Here is a 21,647-nt window from a genome sequence, read left to right on the forward strand (position 1 = left end):
CGGTCGGTCGGTCGGTCGGTCGGGCCGCCAGTCGGTCGGGCCCTCCGACAGTCGGTCGGTCGGTCGGTCGGTCGGTCGGCCAGTCGGAGTCGGCCAGTCGGTCGGCCGGCCAGTCGGAGTCGTCCGTCGGAGTCGGTCGGTCGGCCAGTCGGGGTCGGGGTCGTCGGTCGGTATATCCCAACAGCTCTAATCATTTCAATGAGAAAGATTGAACATATCAAAGATTATATATTATGATGCTTTCTTATTCATTTTTTAAGTTGATTATTTTTTAATTTAAGAAACATTTAGAGTCTTAAATAAGAATATTTTTATTTACTATATCTTTATTATTATTAAAAATTTAGTCTATTATATTTTATATCTATGATGTTTATTTTATTCAATATTACATGGAGTATTAAGATTTATTTTTATAATTTTTATATTTGTTTTTTGCAGCTAATCCGTCTAACTCTATCCGTCGTCCTCTGCTCCAAGTATGGGTCGCCAACCGTATTTCAAGATGCACCGGGCTCCCTCTCTCGAACCGGATCTCCATCACCCGTATCCGGAACCCATGAAAAGCGATCCGTTTGAGGGTCGGGTCTAGAGGAAATAAGTCTCGAATCCGAACCCGTGTCTCTGCGACCGGCCGAATGATGCAGGCCTCACGGGATCGACCTAACCTTGGAACGGTTCGTCAATCGATCCACCATTATCATCGTCCTCTCAACTTCTTGTAATCCCTCTCCCTCCCTCTCGGATCGTCTTTTTTCTTCTCGTACAAATCTCGAACTCCGTGAAACGAAGGAGGCATGGCTTCCATCGATCTAATCAGATCTTGCCTGGACTCCATTCGCCAGGTATTCCATCGGTTTTTTGTTTCGTCTTTTAGATTTTTCTGTTCTTTTTTCTCTCTCTTCTGTCATCGAATTCCATCCATCCATCGCCGGTTGGTTTCATGTCTTGGATTTCGACTCGGAATATCAGTGGATCGCTTGTACAGAATAATGATATCATAATCTTTAAATTGGTCTCGTGGAGAATCGGATCAGATGTGCTGGTGGCTTGCTTGTTTTACAGACCATTTTGGGATTTATTAGTTGCTTGCTTGATTTCCACTGAAGATATTTCCACTAATAATCTTAATAGTTTCGATGAGGTTTATGATTGGATTTAGTCGAATTGTACACTTAGACGGACTTGTTAGGGTTGCTCGTTTCTTTACCCAAAAAGAGGGGTCTAGTTTCTGTCATAAAAGGGATTTATAAGGTAGATATCCATTAAATGTGGCCTTGTGCAATCGTGCATTCCTATGGAAACTCATTTGGTATGAGAATCAGACTAAGATCATCAGTGGTTATCTGGTAGGACTGTGAGCCTTGTTTTGATTCTTTTTTGTTTCTCTTCTAGATTTCAGATCAGGTTGCAGAGGCCATTCTTTATCTAGATGCTGGTTGCTTAGAGGCCTTTCAGTTTGTGGGAGCATTCCCACTGTTATTGGAGCTTGGAGTGCGTGCTGTTTGCAGCTTGGAAAACATGTCTCCTCTAGATATTGTAAGTATGATTTTTGACAGTTACATCACTTAAGTATGCTGCTTCTTAAGAGGCCTTTATGCTGCTGGGCACAAGATGTGGGAACTCTGTTGTGCAGTTAAAGATTGTTGGTTGTTCAAAGGTTTCTGTTGAACATAGTCATGAATATTGCTGCCAAAACAAGAACATACTTATGAATATTGTATCTTCAATATCTTACATACTTCAGGCATTAATGAACTCATGCACAAGCATGCACCAATGGATGCGATAAAATACAGATATCACAACATAGGACCAGCTGGCCCATTTATGTTGAGCATCAGTACATAGCCTAATGGAAATTGTTCTTTCACAAACTTAAACACTTGAATATTTTTCTGATAAACAACTTGGAAACTTTAATATGGAGAGTTGATTTACCCATCTTCTGTGTGTAACACCAAAATTGTCATGTAAATTCCTTTGAGTGTTTTACTTGGTGAAAGTTTTTCGTATTACAGTTGATTTTGGTCATGTGAATTAGTTGATGTTCCTTAAAGAAAGTATTGCTATAGAACGTCTTAAACAGGTCCCTTGCATCTCTATTGATGGCACCTAGAGAAAAAAAGAGAGTTACATGGTGCAAACCATCTTGGCGCGTGCCTCCTCCATTGCATTTGTTCCCTGTGTATTTCTTTATATTTATTTTGTTTTTTAGGTACTTTCCATTTTCTAAGATAAAAATGTTTTGGTCTTATTTCTTTTATAATTATTTTTGAAAATGACATGATCCTATTTTTGCCTGGTTATCATTTGGATAAATCTATGTTTCTGAATGAATGCTTGAAAAATCAAGATTCTGGTAAGCATTTGTTGCATTGCATCACTTATTCAGGAGCATGAAAATTAATCAAAGTGATGATTCAGAATTTCCGAAATTGAATGATATTCTGTGAACCTATATCAGTTACTGTCAAGTTTTTAAATCATCATCTGTTGTTCTGGTGTCATCTTCATCCATCTATCAACATATGTTTCAAGATAATGCTATGCAGGCAATATATATGGCATGCACCCATTATGATTGGACGCTTAAAATAAGTCTGAATCTTTTCCTCCTAAATTTCAGACAGTGGACTGGAACTCAACTTCCATGGATCCTGCTAGGAAGATTGTAATTATCACCTCACGTCTGCTTAGCGATGCACATCGGTATATACTGCGTTGCCTGGCTACTCACAGGATGGTTCTGCAGTGCACTATTTTAACATCTATCTCAGAGGTGCTTCTCCGGTCCCAGATCTGTTTCCTTCAGTATTGGTAAATGTTTCAGTTTCTTTATTAGTTGATGAGTTTCTTGCCAATATTTTATGTTGACAACCAGGAGATTCTTTGTTGGAATAGTATGAAAGTTATGCTCCTTTTTGTGTCTCCAGTCAGAATTGAATGATTATATTCCTTCAACATGACATTGTTTTTGACAAAAATTAGGCATTATTTGGAGGTCTTAGTTTCAAAATCATGATTTATCTTTTTCAGATATTTTAAAATGGCATGTTTTGAGAGTTGAGAGATTTTTTGGAGGTTTTTAATTGTTAAGAGGAAAAAGTGAAAAAAAATGGAAAAATGAAAGATAATAAGAAAAGACTTCTTAGAATTTTCTAATTTCTACTCAACTTAATAATTTTATGAATATATAATTTGTCGTTCTAAATTTCCATTGACGTGTAAAATCACAGAAATTTATGATTTTGTAGTTTAATCCAAATGGACCCTTCGAGGATGGTTTGGAATTACATCAGGGGAAATGCTGATGAAACCCATTTGCCATGTTGCATAAGTGGTCATTTTAGTGACACATGCCTTGAATACAAGATATGCTACAAAAGGGTTCCTTTTCTGTCAAACCAGAGCTACTTCTTAAGTTACGTTTATAAAGTTCAGTTGTTACATCCAAGTATGTCTAAGATTCATCCTCTGTCTTTTCTTATTCTTAAGTTATATCCAGGTACTGCATGGACTATATGATTACTATTAATGAGAAACCGGTGTTGTTAAAGGCTCTAGGCACTAGGGGTCCCTGGAGCCTAGGCACAAGGCGCAAGTGCGTGCCTGAGAGAAGTCACGCACCAAAAATAGAAAAATAGAGAACTAGCTATAGGCAAGAATTCCAGCAAGTAAAAACTAGCATCCTATTATTAAAAAGTAAAAACAGAAAAAGATCTAGCTATAGACAAGAAGTCCAGCATGTAAAAATTAGTTCTAACCCAAAAGCAATCAAATAAGTTCTTTCTAAATTCCTAATTGGCTAATCCTCCTCCTCCTCATTATCATCCAGCAAAACAGCTTCATCATTTTCTTTTAGGCGATTCCAAGAGCCTCATGTAGGTTTTTAAAGCCCATTTGACTTTCAATGATGTATTTTCAATCCCTATTTACTATAATGGACCTTTCTTATGTACTATAACTGGCCTTTTGTATTTCTTAGAAACTAAAAATTAATACTTGCTGGAATTCTGCGTCTCTTGGGTGCCTCATTGTGCCTCTGAACAATGCGGAGGTGTGCGCTTGAGGCGCCTAGGCTGTGCTTGAGGGCTGTCACCTCGCCTAGGGGGTACAAAGGTGATGGCCCTTGTGCCTAGCACCTTTTGCGTCTGAGGCATGCACGCCTTTAATAACACTGTGCGAATCTATGACATCCAAGCATATCTAACGTTCATCCTCTACCTTTCTCCTTTTTTTTTTTGCATGTATGATGTCTAAACCTTATTTCTGTTATGCAAGCAAAAATATGACTCGTGTGCATAGATTGTTAAATATTTGGATTTCTCTTGTTTATGAAAAACTTTAAAAAGTGTCTGCATACCTGCTGCTCTTTGTAAGATGCATTTCCTATTGGACAGTGATGGACAACTAATATATCCTTTGCATTTTGAGTAAAACTTCTAGTATAACACTTTGTCTTGACTTTTTAACACCAAATTGGTTTTATGCATCTATGGCTAGTAAGAAAGCCTATAATGGTATGAGACTGTTGAAGCTAATGCACAAATATTGGCAGATATTGCACTTCACAGTCTAATCATGCTTTACTTTAGACTAAGTACCAGGCCTAGCGATGAGCTTCTCAGCTGGCCTTAGCATAAGAAAGCAGCTTGGGAAGAGCTACTACTAGATTTGAAAATGTTTTGTTTTTCTCAGGGTATTCTTCAGAACAGCCTGAGCAAAACTCCTAATATAACACTTTGTCTTGACTTTCTATACGATTATACAATATAAGCAGGTCTCTCAACATCTTGTACATTGTCAATCTTTCTTTGTGTTCGTTACTGTATTCCCTTATTTTCAGATTTCTCACTCAGCATATGTCGATTCACCTCTGGGACCTGATGCTTTTCATGAATATGAGTCCTTGCTTCTGCAAGACTATGAAGAGCTCGTGAAGAAGACTGAAGAAAAGGGACTTCGCTCTCATCAGAAGAATAAAATCAGACAGCCTGCAGAAAGTGATCACCGGGAGAAATTGGTTTCTGATGATGACAGCTGGTCACAGCTAGCATCCAGTGAAAATATGATACTAAGTTTGAAGCTAGAACTGCTAGAGGGCATATATGTGATGATGACTCAATTAAGCGTACAGAAGCAGAAGATGGTTCTACCAGACTGCTTGTTTCTGTGGATCACTTCCCAATGGTGCTGTGCCCTATTTCACCAAAAGTCTTTGTTCTGCCTTCAGAAGGAACAATTGCAGAAGCATGCCTGTCGAATGACCATGAAGGTTCTCTTAGTCCTGGATTGCCGTCCATTTGTACAGGGCTTCCTTCTGATGGTGAAGATTTTCCTCCTGGAGTGACACTGAGTGCTCATTTCCTTTACCATTTGGCTGCTAAGGTAGTTCCTTTCCAGGGTAAACAATGGCACTAATGTCAGTTGTATTCTTCTATTTGTCAAGCTATTTTTTTGTTTATTGTTCTTTCTGACCACATTTTTCTTTCTTTATATTGTTTGTGTGTAGATGGATCTGAAGTTGGAAATCTTTTCTTTGGGTGATACATCAAAAATCATCGGCAAAATTTTGACAGATATGTCAAGCCTATATGATGTTGGTCGTAACAAAAGATCAGCTGGTTTATTACTTATTGACCGCACACTCGATCTTCTTACACCTTGCTGTCATGGTGATTCATTTCTTGATCGGCTGTTAGCCTCTTTGCCACGCAGGGGAAGGACTTCATCCTCTTTTCCTGCAAAAAGCTCACAAGGTTCCAACAGGCATACACCTGTTTATGTACAACGTATTCCACTTGATATAAAAATACCCTTCGGAACAATTTTCAGCAAAGATGAACCTGCAATGAGCAGCACTCAGCTATCCGAAAGCATTGTAGCATTTGTCACAGGCTGGAACTCTGGTGAAGTTGGCTGCGAAACTGATCTAGTTGATGCTGTGGACAAGGTTCACGCTAACAATTTGGACCATGAACTTAGTTTGCTGAGTGGGTCCTTTTTGTCCAATTGTACAGGAGAAAATTACTTAGAAGCATTACTCGATAGAGGAGCAAAAGATGGGGCCATCCTGATAAAGAAGTGGCTTTTGGAAGCTCTGCAGCAAGGCAAAATACCCCTAAACTTAAAAGGTCGCCTGAATTTGATTTCAGAACTTCATACTTTGGTTAAAAAGCTGGCTTCAAATCAGATGTCTCTTATACAAAACAGATGCATCATCCAGCAGGCATTAGCTGCTGAAATTGCATTAAGTGAGCCTCATAGCACCCGTTGGGATGCATTTGTGAGTGCTGAGAGGATATTGACAGTCAGTTCTGTCGATACTACTCAGAGCCTTTCCAGTCAAATCCGTGATTTGATCAATACAAGCACTTTATCAAGATCAATGGAATCATCCCAGGGTGTTCTCTCTTTTCATGATGCATTACTTCTATCAATGATTGGATTTATTTTGGCTGGTGAACATTTTCCAACATCTGTGTCTAGCAGCCCCTTTTCTTGGGAAGAGGAGCATTCCCTGAAAGAAGCTATAGTGGATGCTATTCTTGAAAAGCCATCATTGGCAAAATTTCGGTTCCTCCATGGTCTAGAGAATGAACTTGAGGCTACTTCTAAGAAGGGGGAGCCTGTGATGCAGGAGGGTACTCTTGCAGAGTCACCAAAAATTGATGATTTTGATGATCAATGGGGTAGCTGGGATGATGAAGATACAGACAATCAAAATGAACAAGCATATGGGGATGTGCAACTTAAATTGGAGCTGCGAGACCGGGTTGATCAACTTTTCAAGTTCTTCGACAAGCTAGCCAGTTTGAAGTGGAGAAACCCAACTCTCAAAGAAGGGCTGGTAGCATCAAGTAGATATGGGGGTGATCCTTATACTAGGAAAAGTTTGCTCTATAAGCTTTTGGTCACTATATTGGCAAAGTATGATATACCTGGACTAGAATATCACTCCTCGGCAGTCGGACGGTTTTTCAAGAGTGGGTTCGGTAGATTTGGCCTTGGCCAGGTATGTTTTGTGCATCTGGGCCTCTTGTATTTATTGATGATTAACTTACTTGCAGTAATGTCTATATCATAACTCTTTTTCAGGCAAAACCAAGTTTTGGAGACCAAAGTGTTCTTCTCATTTTTGTTGTGGGGGGCATCAACAGTCTTGAGGTTTGGATTTCTCTGCTACTAACCTTCATATATGATATTTTATTGTTGAGGGTGTACCTTTTTCCTAATCTGATAGACTTTCATGAAGAAGGAAAGCTCTTACTGGGTCTGTAGATCTGTTCATATATCTTGGCCAGCATTGCAGGCTGTATCGCCATGATTAGGTGCTTTCCAGAAAATAGCTTGCTTAATTTATGGGACATCATGGAAAACCTACATGTTATACTTTGCATGCTTTTTGTTCTTCTAAAAACAGCTCCATTTTGAATCTTCGAAATAAAATGTCAAGCATGTCCACTTTCGTTAAAATGTGATTTTTTTTATGACGGAGCATGCAGTAGTGGGTTGTAGCAGTGAAATGACGGTGCTAAATTCTGTAAATATGTTGAATCATTTCCTTGTATGTTAAATATAATAGATTTTGAATTACTGTATGCAAAAAAGCAGTATTGCCATGAAATACACCTATTTAACTGATGCTTGATATCATTGTATTGCTAGGTTCGGGAAGCTATGGAGGCTGTTTCAGAAAATAGTAGACCAGATATAGAGTTGATTCTAGGTGGTACAACTCTTCTAACTGCAGATGACATGTTTGACTTGCTGTTGGGCTCTTCTAGCTACATTTGATTCTGCCGCACATTGTTGGAAAAGAGAATTGGAGGTGCTATCTATCTGCTGTTGTTTGAGATCATACCTCTCTCATGTGAGTATGTTTCAGGTGATAACTGAGCCCATCATCACCTCAAGTGAATTTCATGTGCAATTTTGAAGGAGACAATTAATGGATTATCCATTCATCGTATGCAAATTTGCACTAAGCTCCTTTCAGTACAGGATGGCTGTTCCAGAGTTTCAATAAACGATTGTATGATATAGAGAATTTTATATTTTGACGTGCCTCGAGTTGCGATTATAGGTGAAGGAGAAACGGATTATAAATGTTCAATGCATGATGTGGTGGTTCAGGGGAACTGAGTTCTATGACCACTCTTTGGAGGGAGCTTGATTGATATTCAAATATCTAGCTAATGGACGCATTTAGCCACTTTTAAAAGGAAAGTTTATTTACTAGATCAAGTACATGAAAAAGAAAATTCCTTCATGAAGCAGCAGGTGGGTCGACCACCTTTTTGGAAACTTCTTTCAAAATATCATGCGATAATACTGTACGAAATAGGAGTGGCAAGGTTTCGATCTTTGTAGTTCGGATGAATGTGGGAAGCTGCTGAAATTAACTATTATGCAGTTTACTTTTGACATGGATTTCTGTGCTGTAGATGGTGGACAATGGCAGCCTTCTAGGTGCTGACTATCTACACTTGTGTCCAGGTCAGTCTAAATGATTCTTTTCTTGTACTTGATTGCTGGGGTCCAATTGGGTGCACTGTAAACAGGAATGCTTGAAATTACTCCTGTGCCAATTTTGCAGTCAAATGGGTATAACTATTGTTATGTAAAGCTGTTCATGAAGTTGTTGGTTCGAATGTACATAAACACCAGGTTTTTTTCATTTACAATGCCGTCCGCAAGATCCAGTGGAAATGTCGTCATTTTCAAAGTCTTTTTACTGCAGGAGATCAATTTAGAGGGTACATACAGTGCTGCTACTTGTTCTGCACAGACTTTTGTCCGACGGCATTTTTGTTCAGCCACAATGCCATGATTGTCCTCCGTGCTTAGTATGGTATCTAGAGATTCTCATGTACTTTTGAGCTTATGGTTGTCATTGGGGCTACTTTCCCACCTAACCCTGGGCTTAAAAGTATTTACCTACACTTGTATATGTAACCATTGTTCCGCTCAAAGGTTACTAATTTGGGGCAACTTAAGGGTCAACAACAAACTTATGATGTTTTTTTTCAGGCTTCTCTCTAAGATACAGCTATTTTTCAAATGCTTGCATATAAATTTATATTTGGTTGTAGATTATCCATCTGAATTGTCCTTTCAGCCATGTATGGTTTTTATTCTTGAACATCAAGTTTCTCCGACCATTTGGCCATGGATGAGCAAACTGATGGTTTGACAAGTTCGAGCCAAGTTAGAAATTTATGTTTGCTTAGGTTGAAGATGTTCTTGTAAATTTCTACGAGGGGCAACGGGCTTCTATGCCTCAGAATCCTCCTCTTTGCTCACAATTTGTTGTTATTTTTGCTACCTTGAGAGAAAGAAAGGAAGAAAGGCATGAAGAGGTCGCGGTGCTATACCTCTACATAGGTGTGCGTCAGGACGGTAGAGTTTGTGGCAGATACAGGAGTGAGATTTTTTAAAGCGACTAAGATTAGGTTTGGTTGTGGGGCATTTGGGCATAGGTTGTGTTTACTACCATGCGGCAGATGAAGTCATTGTCACGGTGAAGACCGATAGGGTGACAGATTGTGGTATCTTTCGGCGACGTCACGTTGAGAAGAGTCTGACAACCAAATGTTTACGTGAGACTGGCCCACGTAAGCCTCCGGCTTCGCTTGCGAGAGTTCACCGTCCCTGATGGACCCATGTCATTTAAGGTTCCGTTTCTTCTTGGACCATCCTTCGGCATTACTTGTTCAAGCTTTGTTGGACTGATGCTGTTAATAGTTAATAGGAGATCCGGAACAAACTCATGAAGCTCTTTTTCCTTTTTTTTTTTTGGGTATAAAAACTCATGAAGCTCATTGATTGAGAAAATGAAGCCAATTTGGTAACTAAAATCACTTGAGTGCTAGGTGCTTAGTGAAGGATAAGGGGAAAAAAAAGCTCTCAATATATGCACATGTAGGGGTACAAATAACAGCTCAAGTTGGACTCAATTATTATTGTGCTCGATTGATAAAATATTAGCTTGAAGGTTCATGAGCCTAATCGAGTATATATATTTTTAATAATATCATATTTTTATATAAAATATATTGTTAATTTAATATTTTAAAATATAAATTATGTTATATTTTATTTTAATTATATTTTTAATTATAACCAAGATTTGAATTCAAGGATAAACTCGAGTTGAGCATGGCTCAGTTGATGTTTGAATCGACCTCGAGTACTATTTCATTTTTATTAAATCAATTTTGAGTTTGGATATTGAAGCACAATGGATCTTGAGTTGAGTTTCGAGCATAAATATTTTGAATCAAGTCAAGCGTGAGTCTCTAACAAATCTATTTGGTTTGATTTGATTACACTCCTATGGTAATGCTTGTTATATAATTATTGCCATTGTATTAGTGCCTAAACAAATTTGAAGAAATTCTTATATACCTTCTCTCTAGAACGGAGATGTTCATGTGTGCTATTTTCGAGCTATGAACAAATGTGAGTGGCCTCTCACAGTCGCCAACCTTATATTATGCGCTCCATTCTTGCGGAGGATTGGTTTGGAGTTGGGGGAAGGCATCTTTTTAAGCTAATAAAACAACACGAGGCATCTTTTAAGATAAAACAACACGAACCAACACTCACTCGTGGGACCTCTCCAGTTAAAAGCTCATCAGAGCGTGTGAGATTTACTTGGGACTTGGGTAGTTGGCTCGTGGTCCCCCGTTTAAATATTACAACGCACCCTTGATGAATACTGAAGCCGCCGACCAAATTTACACCCATGCCTAAACCCTATAATAAAGCCATGGACCCATGCATTTCCATCACTCTCCACGTGGCGTTTTGTCACCTCATGGGTGACCATGTAGTCATCTCAAATTTCGATCTATTCCTCTCCCTCCGCCCCACGATATCTCGGGGCCCACGCGGGCATATCTCGCACAAAGTTCTGCTCACCGCCGGATCAGCTTTAGAGCCGCGAGACCTCTCCTCATCACAGGCTGTAAGGCTGGGGCGGAGAATCTCACACGTGGGCTCACCACGTGCGTCCAATCAGGTTCGCGAGTGACCAGAAACCCCCGAGTCCCGGCGAAGGCTCGAACCGGGCACTCATAAAACAATGGTGCGATCACCGCCTCCTCTCACTCTTGAGCTCTCGCTTCTGCTCTCTCTACTTCACTTCTTGGCTTCTTGGGTTCTCCTTCTTCTCTCATGCCGGCTTTCGTTCTCGGCTTCTTGGTGGCGGCGGTGGCGCTTCTCCATTCTCGCCTTCTTCTTGTGACCGCCGGAGGTCGGTTCTCTTCTCTCGCCTCGCAAAGGAGGCATTTTTCTTTGGCTTTCTTTTGAATTTTGGTGGTTCTGGGTCTTCGTAGAAAAGAGGTGAATCTGGCAATCGTTTTTGCTACTCGATCTTTTTTTTTTTTTTTTTTTTTTGCTGCTGGTGTAATTGTTTAAAAACACGAGCTTATAGAAATCTTTATATCTTTGTGTTCTTTTTGGAAATTATTGATCAAAAACGGTTTTTCGGGCTTTTTTCCCCCAGTACAGGTGTTCTATATTATCAAATGATGGTTTCTTATTTCTGTCAACAAATTCCACTGTCAATGCTTGCAATAATTTATGGGTTGGGGTGATCTTAGGACCGCCACCGATTAAGGTATCATTTAATGGATGACATCGATGTGTCAGAAAAGGACATAAAGTTTCAGTTTTTCGGTGTTTCCCCCCGCCATTCAGTTATTTGGGTTTTGATGTTTCCTGATGATATTGTGATATGTTTCTTTAATTTCGTAGTTTTTTTATCCTTTCATCAGCTGTCTAATGATTGAGGTTAATCCGGTCGTGCGCCGTGAAGTTGATAATCGCACTAATATTCTGCATTCATTTGAGTGACATTGTTCTGCTAACATTCATCTCTGCTTAGAAATTCTGCTTGAAGAGTCTGAATTGTAAAGACGAGTATTGGAGTTTCTACACTGTATTGAACCCAGCTTGTACCATGTTTCCTTAAGGTAATTGGTATTGTAGAAACTCCTCCCCTCAATCTCTTTCTGCTTGTTCTTGGAGTCCAGCTACTGGGAAAGGTCTTATTAGGTCTTCTTTGCCCTTTACTTATAACCTGCTTAAGTTCCTGTCGATCGTGAAATCATATTGCTTCCTCCTCCCGCATAGCAACTCACTGAAACATTTGTCCAGCCTTGCTTGAAATTGGCGCTTCCTTGCTTCTAATGTACTTTTTGATTTAAGTTACAAGCAGCTTTCCTTATCTTTTCTGAGTCAATGTGGGATTGAATTCTTCTTTCAGTTTTAATTTTTTATATCTTGCATTGTCCTCGTCTTTATGCGCTTAGCATTAGGAGGAGCTTAATTCTCAAGTTCTTTTCTCTGGCTTTCTCAACATGCAGAAGTTGAACACCCTTTTTTGGTCCTCTTTTATCGGAGTTCTGAGATTTATTCTCTCATAGGGCAAAAGTTACTTTCATCCACCAAACCATAAGAATATTTGAACTCACCCAATATTTTCCAGTGTATCTTTCCTTTTTCTTTTTCGGAGATAGCATCTCAATTTTGTACCCTGCCCCCCCTTCCCCAAGTCTATTGTAGAAATTTTTTACTCTTGAAACACTAATGTTTAAATATGAAGATCACTTATTTTCACCTCATTGGTTGATATAGGAGCTGAGGTTTGGAAAAGGTCTTTGGTTTGATCTGATCAAATAAGTTTCAAGACCACTAGGATTTGATGGTTTCAGATCCAGTCTCAACTATTTTGATGTCCTTGATGGCATCATGCTTAAAGAATTAAACTTTATAATTTTTGAAAACAGAATGTTTGAAAAATCATGTTCAGATTGTAACCATTTTATCATTGATGACAATTTGGCATATGATAGCTTAATGCACAAGTTTTGGGCATTGGGATAGCTACAACACTGCAACCCCACCACCCAAAAAATAATAATAATAATAAATAGAGAAGGAAGATCTTGTTGTAATTAAAAATCAGAATGCTTACCAATGTTTTCCAAATTTACAGAAGACAAGTTTAATCTACAAAAATGTTACCTTTATTTAGATGAATGAAGGAATGAGAAAAACATGCGAATGCAGTAACCCACATACCATAATGTCAGCCCCATTAGTTTGTCTTAACTGGAAATTCGAAAACATCACAGGTTTTGGATTGGTTCTAGCTGAAATTTTGACATTGTGCCCTCAATTTCTGTGTCATAGAGGAGATGTCACAAAGTATTATAACAAATTTCTTCTATCCTGATAAAAAAATGAACAAAGCATTGGTGAAATATCTAAAATTCACTTATTTCTGAAACATGAGGCCTATCTCACTGAAGAATGTATCTTAACCAGATCTTAATATGACATTCTTTTACTTTCCTCTTGTGGGTTGAAATAATGCTACACGACTACTTATCTTCAGTATCCAAAGATATGATGAAGAACAAGTAGGTGAAGTAGCACTTTGCCTTTTGAATTTATCTTACCATCATCATCATAATTGGGTAATATGTATTTTTCATTGCCATATGTATCATCCTCTGCCTGTCCCAACCTGTCACCTCGAACAGTCAGATTGCCTAAAGCTTTTCAACTAGAAAAAGATCAACACCATCCTGCACCTGTGGCATATAATATAGGAATCTACAAATCATGAAGCATAGAAACCCAGCCTTAGTTAATAAACGATCTACCACCATGACTGCTTTCTCTACCCTGCACCTGGACCCTTTTTGGAGCTCAAAATGCTATTTCGCCATCATCACCAAGTGGTTCTCTGTATCCCTTTTGACCTTGAGATAACCAGTCATTGCTTGTCAGAACTTTCTGGGAGTTGTCTTTTTTAACTTCACCAAAAAGTATGGGGAATGCCTGATGCTTGAAACCTGAATTTTTCTGACCAAATGTTGCATGCCAAGTACCATGTAGTAACGCATTTATAGATTGTTTCAACTTTCCCAACATTTCCGCTCTTGTTTCTTGGAAGTGATGCATTGTAAAATTTTTTTCCTATTTTTCAGTTAATTGGTTCTCTTCCTTTTGATTTCTATCATTGTTGGCGGTCATAGAAACTTTTAGTTTGACATCAAAAAATGTAATGTTTCTGTTTTTGACTGGTAATTTATGTGTTATTATGATCTTATCTGTTTTCTTGTCACATGCCTATAACTATTTTGAATGAAAGAATTTTTGTTATGATTATTTCTTATATCAAAACTGCTATTTTAATGATTATTCTTTTACTCGTACAGATTGTCCCCTGGATTGAGTTGGTCAAATTTCACGTCAATAGCTTCTACATGTTCAAATCAGAATGAGCGATCAAAGTGTTGCCGCTATATTAATGCCCTTGTTGCAGTTTCCATTGCTCAATATGCAAATACAACGGGAGATCTTGGTGTTCCAGCACCACTCTCTGATATTTGCCTTAACTCAGTCTCTGAGACATTAAATTCAAATGGGATACCTCTTAACACGACTATGTTTTGCGGACTGGGGACTAAAATTCCAGTTTCTTTTCAGTGTGAGGGGAGAGGAACGGTGCTGGAAATGCTCCAGTCTTCTAATTTTGATGATGTTGTCAGAAATTGCAAGATGCCTCTCTCACTGGAAAGTCGTTGCAAAAAGTGTTTAAACTCTGGTATATCATACCTTCGCCATCTTATAGGAGAACAAGATAATGTCACATTAAATATATGTCGTGATGCAACTTTTGTTGCACTTGCTAACCAGGGGGACAACTTTTTGGCTGCTGATACTGCAAGTTGCTTCTTTAGTGTCCAAGGGCTTAGCATTCTTCGAGGTTTGACCAATTTTTCAATTGATTGCTTTTATCATCTTTGCGAAACAAAAAGGGTGGGCTAGTGCATGAAGCTCCAAGTTAAAATAGAGCAACCTTACCATCGTGCCAAGACTCACCCTCTTTTATCATCTCTATGATATAACAAAATAAACAGATGTTTTTGCTGGTGATGTCTTTCACCTTTTCAATAGCTCATGCTAAAGGTGTTCCATAGTTCCGTCTGCTTTGTTTAGCGAAAAATACTTACAGGAGGAAAGCATATGGTGGCAACACAATTTTGATCTGAGAAAATGCATGCTAATCGATTATGCCTTCACATACATGTTCTGTTTGCTTGATAAGCATGATGAGAGATTTTTTATCCTTGTGAAGAAATTGTTGAGTTCTTGATGAATTAGGTAATATGGTTCTGTTGAAATGGTAGTTGAACCACATGATTAGAGTTTGAAAGTAATTATTTGAGAAGGCCTTGAGAGTGTGCCAGTGGGTATATGTAATCAAACAATAGTCAGATGTCTACTTGTTATCTTGTAAGTCATGTTCAGCTGTCTCTGTGTGAAAAAGATGAATATACTGCCGGTGTCTTTTTGGTTCTCATAAATTGTTTGTTGGGTTCTGTTGACTTAAGTTCATAGATGAATCATCTGTTCATAGATGAATCATCTCAACCCATCGAAACTAATAACCTATACAACGAAGTGTTCTCAAGCAGCATCGATCTCTCTTTATTAAATGCTGAATTCCTGAGTAAAGGTGTAGCACAAAATGATTTCAATTCATTCATCTCTTGAGGATGATATAATATGATATATTGTATATTTATTTTTTCCCTTGAAGTATTTTTGTGAGTCTAATAGATGAATGCCAGACTAACTAGAGCTCATATATCTCTTTTTTTCTTTCACAGATTCACTTTTTTTTCACTGTGACAATCCATTGCTAATTAAATTAACATTTCAGACAATTCTTCAGAGCCATCTTTCCAATCACCTGCCCCAGCAACTTCCCCAAGTCTATCTCCTGCTCAAGCTCCTGCTCTGCAATTAATTGGCATGCCTCTTAAGAAACATCAGCATACATACCAGCATGGATTGATTCCAGGAATTGGCATTATGATTACTGGATTGGCAATTTTACTATTAATAATCTTGATAGTGCTTATTCGTAAGAAAAGTAGAGAATTGAAGAGAATGGAAACTCATACTGAGAATTTATGGAAGGCATCATCATCTCCACATTTCCGGAAGTTTCAGGAAGGTAAATTTATTTACCACATTCTGTTCTTACATGTTGATTTTAAAACTTTATCATTACATATTACTTTATTGTATGGTCAATTATTAGAAGCCTAGAATGTTGGATCAAAGTAAAAATCACATTCATATAAAAGTTAAAACAATAGAAATATTTTTTAAGATAAAAATGGTACATTGCCTAATAAGAATTGAAGGGTGATGTAAAAAATTCTGAAGGGTAAAGCAAACAATAATGAAAAGAAGAGGTGTGAATGAAAGAGAACATGGATGATCATTGGGCAAGTAGTTGAAAATCAGGAGTATCAGTTTGATTTGTTTTGAAATATTGGTTTGCTATAAAGATTGTCTCGGGATTTTAGGTTGACCTACTGACTGGTATTGTGATCTGGATAGATGATAGCTAAGGGTACTTTATTGGGACCAGTATTGGTATATCACGTTGTCCACATACAAAAGTGGCAGACTACACTAGATGTCAACTTTTGCCAGTCATACGGGTGAATGGCTCCTTAATAATTGGTCTGCATGGGTCATGTTCTTTATTTGCCTCAGAGTCTCGGCCTTGTGAAGATTTAAATCAAATGGTTGTCAGAGCTCTCTGTGCACAATTTGAAATTTCATTCGTAGTTTGACTTACCAAGATCTTCTGCAGGTGCATCTACTATGTTCCGTAGGTTCAGTTACAAGGAAACAAGAAAGGCAACAGGCAATTTTAGCACCATTATAGGAAGAGGTGTATTTGGAATCATTTACAAAGCTCAGTTTGATGATGGTTCTATTGTAGCTGTGAAACGAATAAATAATATTTCTGAACAAGGTGAGGAAGAGTTTTGCCGAGAAATGGAGCTTCTTGGCAGGTTGCATCATCGCCACCTTGTTTCTCTGAAAGGCTTCTGTTTTGCAAGATGTGAGAGGTACCCATTGTCTTACATATTTTTCCCGTAAAAAAGTCCTAATATTTTTGCAATATAATGATTTTCTTCATATATCTCATTATTTTCAGGTTTTTAATGTATGAATTCATGGAAAATGGTAGCCTAAGGGATCATCTTCAGTGTAATCCTTCCCTTCTTCTCTTTCTTCTTGCCTATGTTTCATGTTACATGTTGAGACAGTAGGAAAAAATCCGTCTTCTGCCTTTGCAGCATCAGAGAGAACGTTGACGTGGCAAACTAGAATCCAGGTTGCTGTGGATGTGGCCAATGCTTTGGTAAGTTTTATGGTAATTGTTAATATTAACACAACAAAACAGAAAGTTCTTATCCTATGCACTTTCTTGACCAAACATTGAATTTTGATTTCTAATATTATAATCTAACGCCCACTTTGTGTACACTTTTGATTAAATATTTAATGCAACTGCTGAAACTGTGAAGAGTTAGGCGCCTTTTGAAGTTCTTTGCTGTCTAGAACTATTGATGTCCAATTTGAGAGGTTTATATGATAACTATCACTCCCTCTTACATATTCTTGAACCATGGCCATGCCATTTGCTCCTGCACTGCCTTGCTGGCTGCTGCAAATAAAGTGGCTTAATAGTTGATCCTCTTTTTCTTTACCTAATCAATAAAAACATGATTTGTCTGTCCTTTTAGCCTAAATGTTACTGTTGCCTGATACCATATTTTTTGGTTGGAATTCTCTCTTTTTTTTTTTGGGTAAATGTTGGAAATCTCTGTCCGATTACTGTCTGATTACTTGACAGTGTTCTTTGTAAGTTTGATTCCATGATGTTCAATGCAACTCAGTATGCATATGTATATGCTGACATTATTATGCTTATCCTCCATTCATTAGGCCTTCTCTTAGTCTTGAAGATCTGAAGCATATATGCTAATTGATATCATCTCATTATTTGTTCCTACTGATTTTTAACCCAGTATCGACCTCTTAGTGTTAAATTTTCTCACCAAATCTAGTAATCATGCCATGAAGAAAGGCTTGTTATTTACTTCCATGCTTCAATTTGACTACTGGTTGTTGTGTTAAGGCCTGCGATGACTGAATTCTAGGGTCAACTGCTAATCTTTTTGTTGGATTCCCTTTTTGGCAAAGGATTTGTTAATTGTAATATTTTTAATCCCCTTCTAATCACTTGCACATGCAGGAGTACCTCCATTTTTATTGTGATCCCCCTTTTTGCCATGGAGACATAAAGTCTAGCAATGTTCTTTTAGACAAGAATTTCCTAGCAAAGGTACTCGATGTGAATAGTTGATAATCTAATAATTAGATTTTCTGTCAGTTACAAAGGATGACAGTCATTATCTGCATATAGGTTGCTGATTTTGGTCTTATACATTCCTCTAGAAGTGGCGCAATTCGTGTTGTACCAGTAAATGCAAATACCCGGGGAACTCCTGGTAGGACATTCATATAGTATTTTACTGGTAGGATACTTCTAGAAAAATATTGTTATACTGCCTTTGTTGTTAAGCCAAAGCTAATATTTTACTGAATTTTCCATATCTTCTGTCTAAATAGTTTGACTAAATCATTAAAACTTATAATTAACATCGAATTTGAGCATGAAGAATGCTTGTTAAATTATTTCGTAAATTGCTTCTGTATAATTCTTCAGACATCATTGTAATCAACATTTAGGACATTCCAGTGTATTGGTAAACTATATTAGGCAACATCATTGATAATAAGTCGAGACAGATGTTGATCATGTATACCTTGTACTTAATAGCATGGCAGATGTAGTGAAATTTAATGACAGTGAGTTAACATAGCTTGTGTGTAAGGATCCACAAAGAGTTACAGCCATGGGGATTGGCTAGTTCTGACTATTTTCTTTGCATACAAGTCATGCAATTTGAGGATACAGAAATTATAAATATGAAATAAATTTGAACATACCACTTGCCAGATTGGTAATCCTATAACCCAAAAGAAGAGTTTGCCAATACTCTTGCAATATTGGTAAACTTTAACTGGGATGGAAGGTTCTTATTTGAAACCTCAAGCATTTTTATTAAAAAAAAAAAGTCTAGAAACTAGAAAATATGTTTTAGGCTTTTAACATGGAACTCTGAAATACATATGCCTGCATTTATATTCATGTATGCTACACCTCTTGCTTTTATTTTTTTGGTAATTAAACCCTTGCTTTTTTATTATGTAAAATTTTCAAGAATGTTAGCCATCTATATGACATAAACCCTATACAACCTGCATTGATATCCCCTTGTTTTTTTATGGTGGATGCGAGCATTTAGTTGCATGTGTTGCGTCTGCTCTATATCATCTTGCCTTTCTTCCATATCTTAGTTATTAATGCATTCGGTGTATGTTACTCGTAAATGCTATATAAACTGGTTAACTAAAGGTGCTAGTATTGGTGAATTTGAAGGAAGCTCTAGAGCACGTAAGGCATAGGAAAGTAGGTGAACTTTAGCGTAGCACTGAAGGTGGGAGATGTTGCACTGACAATGCAATTTGAATTATGTGATATGAGCATTTGTATAGCTCATTGGATCATTTACCTTGGTTCTGTCTTAAAAGCATGTTTAAATGAATGAGGATGATTTGTACAGGACACATGAGGTGAATGAAGTGGAGATGAACCTTCATGGCTCAGTTATTGGTTCTATTTTTGCATTGTTAGATAAATGAAAAATTGAAGATGACTTAAATTGAAAAAGATTGGTTGGATGAAGTGGATAAACCTTTGTGTTGCAGTTGTTGACAGCACTTTGAGATTTACAGCAAAGGTTTAGAATAGTAAGATTTGCTCTGCATACATCAATCCTTATTTCTGGCAATCATAACATGAACATAGCAGAGAGATAGATATGAAGCAAGAAGTATACTTAACGAAAGACTACGGAATGACACAAATATAAGAAAGTTAGGGGAGAAATATTACAGGTGTCATAGTGGTAGGAAATAATAGAAGGATAGAAATATGGGATGGTATTGTTGTAGCAAAGAATTGCCCAATGCAGATAGGGTTTATTTTCGGTTGAAATGTCAAAATATAGGATGGGAGACCAAAGAATCCTTAAACAGAAGCACTATGGTAGAGACCTCCTGGTGCTTCATTTTGGGGGGTTTCCGACTTCTGGCATAAAGTAGGACCTGCCAATTCAGACCAAACAGATGGAATAGAATTTCATGTTTATGTTCTCCTACTTGATGTCCAAGAATGACAAATTATTTCATACAAAGTGATCAATGCAAATATATGACCTGGGATTGATTCCTCAATAGAGTAAGTTGTATCTTGAATGGGAAGCTATAGGATTTTAATGTCAATGGATGCAGGTTATGTAGATCCTGAATACTTGGTGACTCAAGAGCTGACTGAGAAGAGTGATATGTACAGCTATGGTGTACTACTCTTAGAGCTTGTGACTGGAAAGCGAGCAATATTTGATCAAAGAAATCTGGTCGAATGGTCTCAGGAATTCATGGCAGCTGACTGTAGGCTGCCTGAGTTGGTTGACCCAGCAATTGCAGATCAATTTGACTTGGAACAACTTCAGGTGGTAGTAGCTGTCATACAGTGGTGTACACAGAGGGAGGGGAGAGCAAGGCCATCAATCAAACAAGTACTCAGGATGTTCTATGAGAGATTGGATCCGGTGCACATTGGCTTTTCACGGGTCGTCGAAGATGAAGAATACTATCATAATGGGGGAAGGACTAGAAAAGGGAAAGCTCATCAGAATGAGATGATCGTTTATGGTGGTGATGCCAGATGTCTTCAATCTTCGTCGAGCACTTCCAGATCCTACTGCAGCCGAAGTTTTTTGTTGGAGGGCAGTTCACCACAGTCTCCGCCGGGTATTTTTTCTGTTTGAGATTGTTTTGGCTACTAAATTTTTTGTTTTTGTCCCTCCCATCTCGACCTCTACAAAGAAATTACAAGTTTCAGAGGGTTGTAATGTAGTAGAGCTGGTCAACTTGAGGTTGGCCTACCATTTGAGGAAGAGCTTTTTTTACTTTATTTTTTGCCTTCTTGAGATTATTTTTTTCCCTCAATTGTTGTACGAATTCTTAGGAATTGCAGACACAATTTTTTGATAACCCATTTTCAGGAAGAATTGAGTGACTTTATCAACTTATCGATTAGTTTTGGTGCATTGGTTACATTTGAAGAAGTGGCTGATTTTGAATAAGAGTCCAAAGAATGTGAGGAAGAGAGATTCCATGATACCAGGTTGGAGACCATTATGGCTAAAATTTGGTTTGGGCTCCTCTTATTCTATTAATGTTGGTAAAAAGTTTCTACAGGTACTTGATAGCTAGTAATTTCAAGATGTTCTTTTGTTGTATTAATGTTGGTGATAAGATTTGATATAATTTTTTGGTTGCTAGTAACCCAAGATGATGAATTACTAGAGTTGCTTGAACAACGAATTTTCTGCTTGCTGCCACCAACTCGAGAAATTAACTGAGAGATGTTACAATATAGTTTTCATATAAGAATTCTTAATTGGATCATGGTTTGTTAGGCTAATTTAATTAAATATAGATTTTCTTCTTTTTCTTATGCCTATATAAAGATTTTGACGGTATATCAAGCTATTCAAGGGGGTGTTTGGTGACCCAACTAGGATCACCATGGTAATCTAAGATCACTGGTGATT

The 21,647-nt window shown here is 37.8% G+C and overlaps 2 protein-coding genes across 2 annotated transcripts; both read left to right on the forward strand.

Moving 5' to 3' along the window:
* The first annotated feature begins 635 nt into the window (after nucleotides 1-635).
* On the forward strand, nucleotides 636-9,035 carry LOC105051948 (sec1 family domain-containing protein MIP3). The gene is given in 8 exon segments (XM_010932602.4): nucleotides 636-845; nucleotides 1,396-1,539; nucleotides 2,630-2,782; nucleotides 4,850-5,066; nucleotides 5,069-5,391; nucleotides 5,516-7,018; nucleotides 7,102-7,170; nucleotides 7,672-9,035. Coding segments are annotated over 8 exon segments (2,586 nt in total). The 5' UTR covers nucleotides 636-797; the 3' UTR covers nucleotides 7,801-9,035.
* Nucleotides 9,036-11,110: 2,075 nt separating this feature from the next.
* On the forward strand, nucleotides 11,111-21,129 carry LOC105051947 (probable receptor-like protein kinase At1g49730). The gene is given in 10 exon segments (XM_010932601.4): nucleotides 11,111-11,263; nucleotides 14,241-14,252; nucleotides 14,255-14,791; nucleotides 15,752-16,048; nucleotides 16,700-16,961; nucleotides 17,051-17,103; nucleotides 17,193-17,257; nucleotides 18,155-18,244; nucleotides 18,326-18,410; nucleotides 20,320-21,129. Coding segments are annotated over 10 exon segments (2,019 nt in total). The 5' UTR covers nucleotides 11,111-11,184; the 3' UTR covers nucleotides 20,859-21,129.
* Nucleotides 21,130-21,647: the final 518 nt, after the last annotated feature.

This window comes from Elaeis guineensis, chromosome 9 (assembly GCF_000442705.2).
Source record: "Elaeis guineensis isolate ETL-2024a chromosome 9, EG11, whole genome shotgun sequence".
Lineage (NCBI taxonomy): Eukaryota > Viridiplantae > Streptophyta > Magnoliopsida > Arecales > Arecaceae > Elaeis > Elaeis guineensis.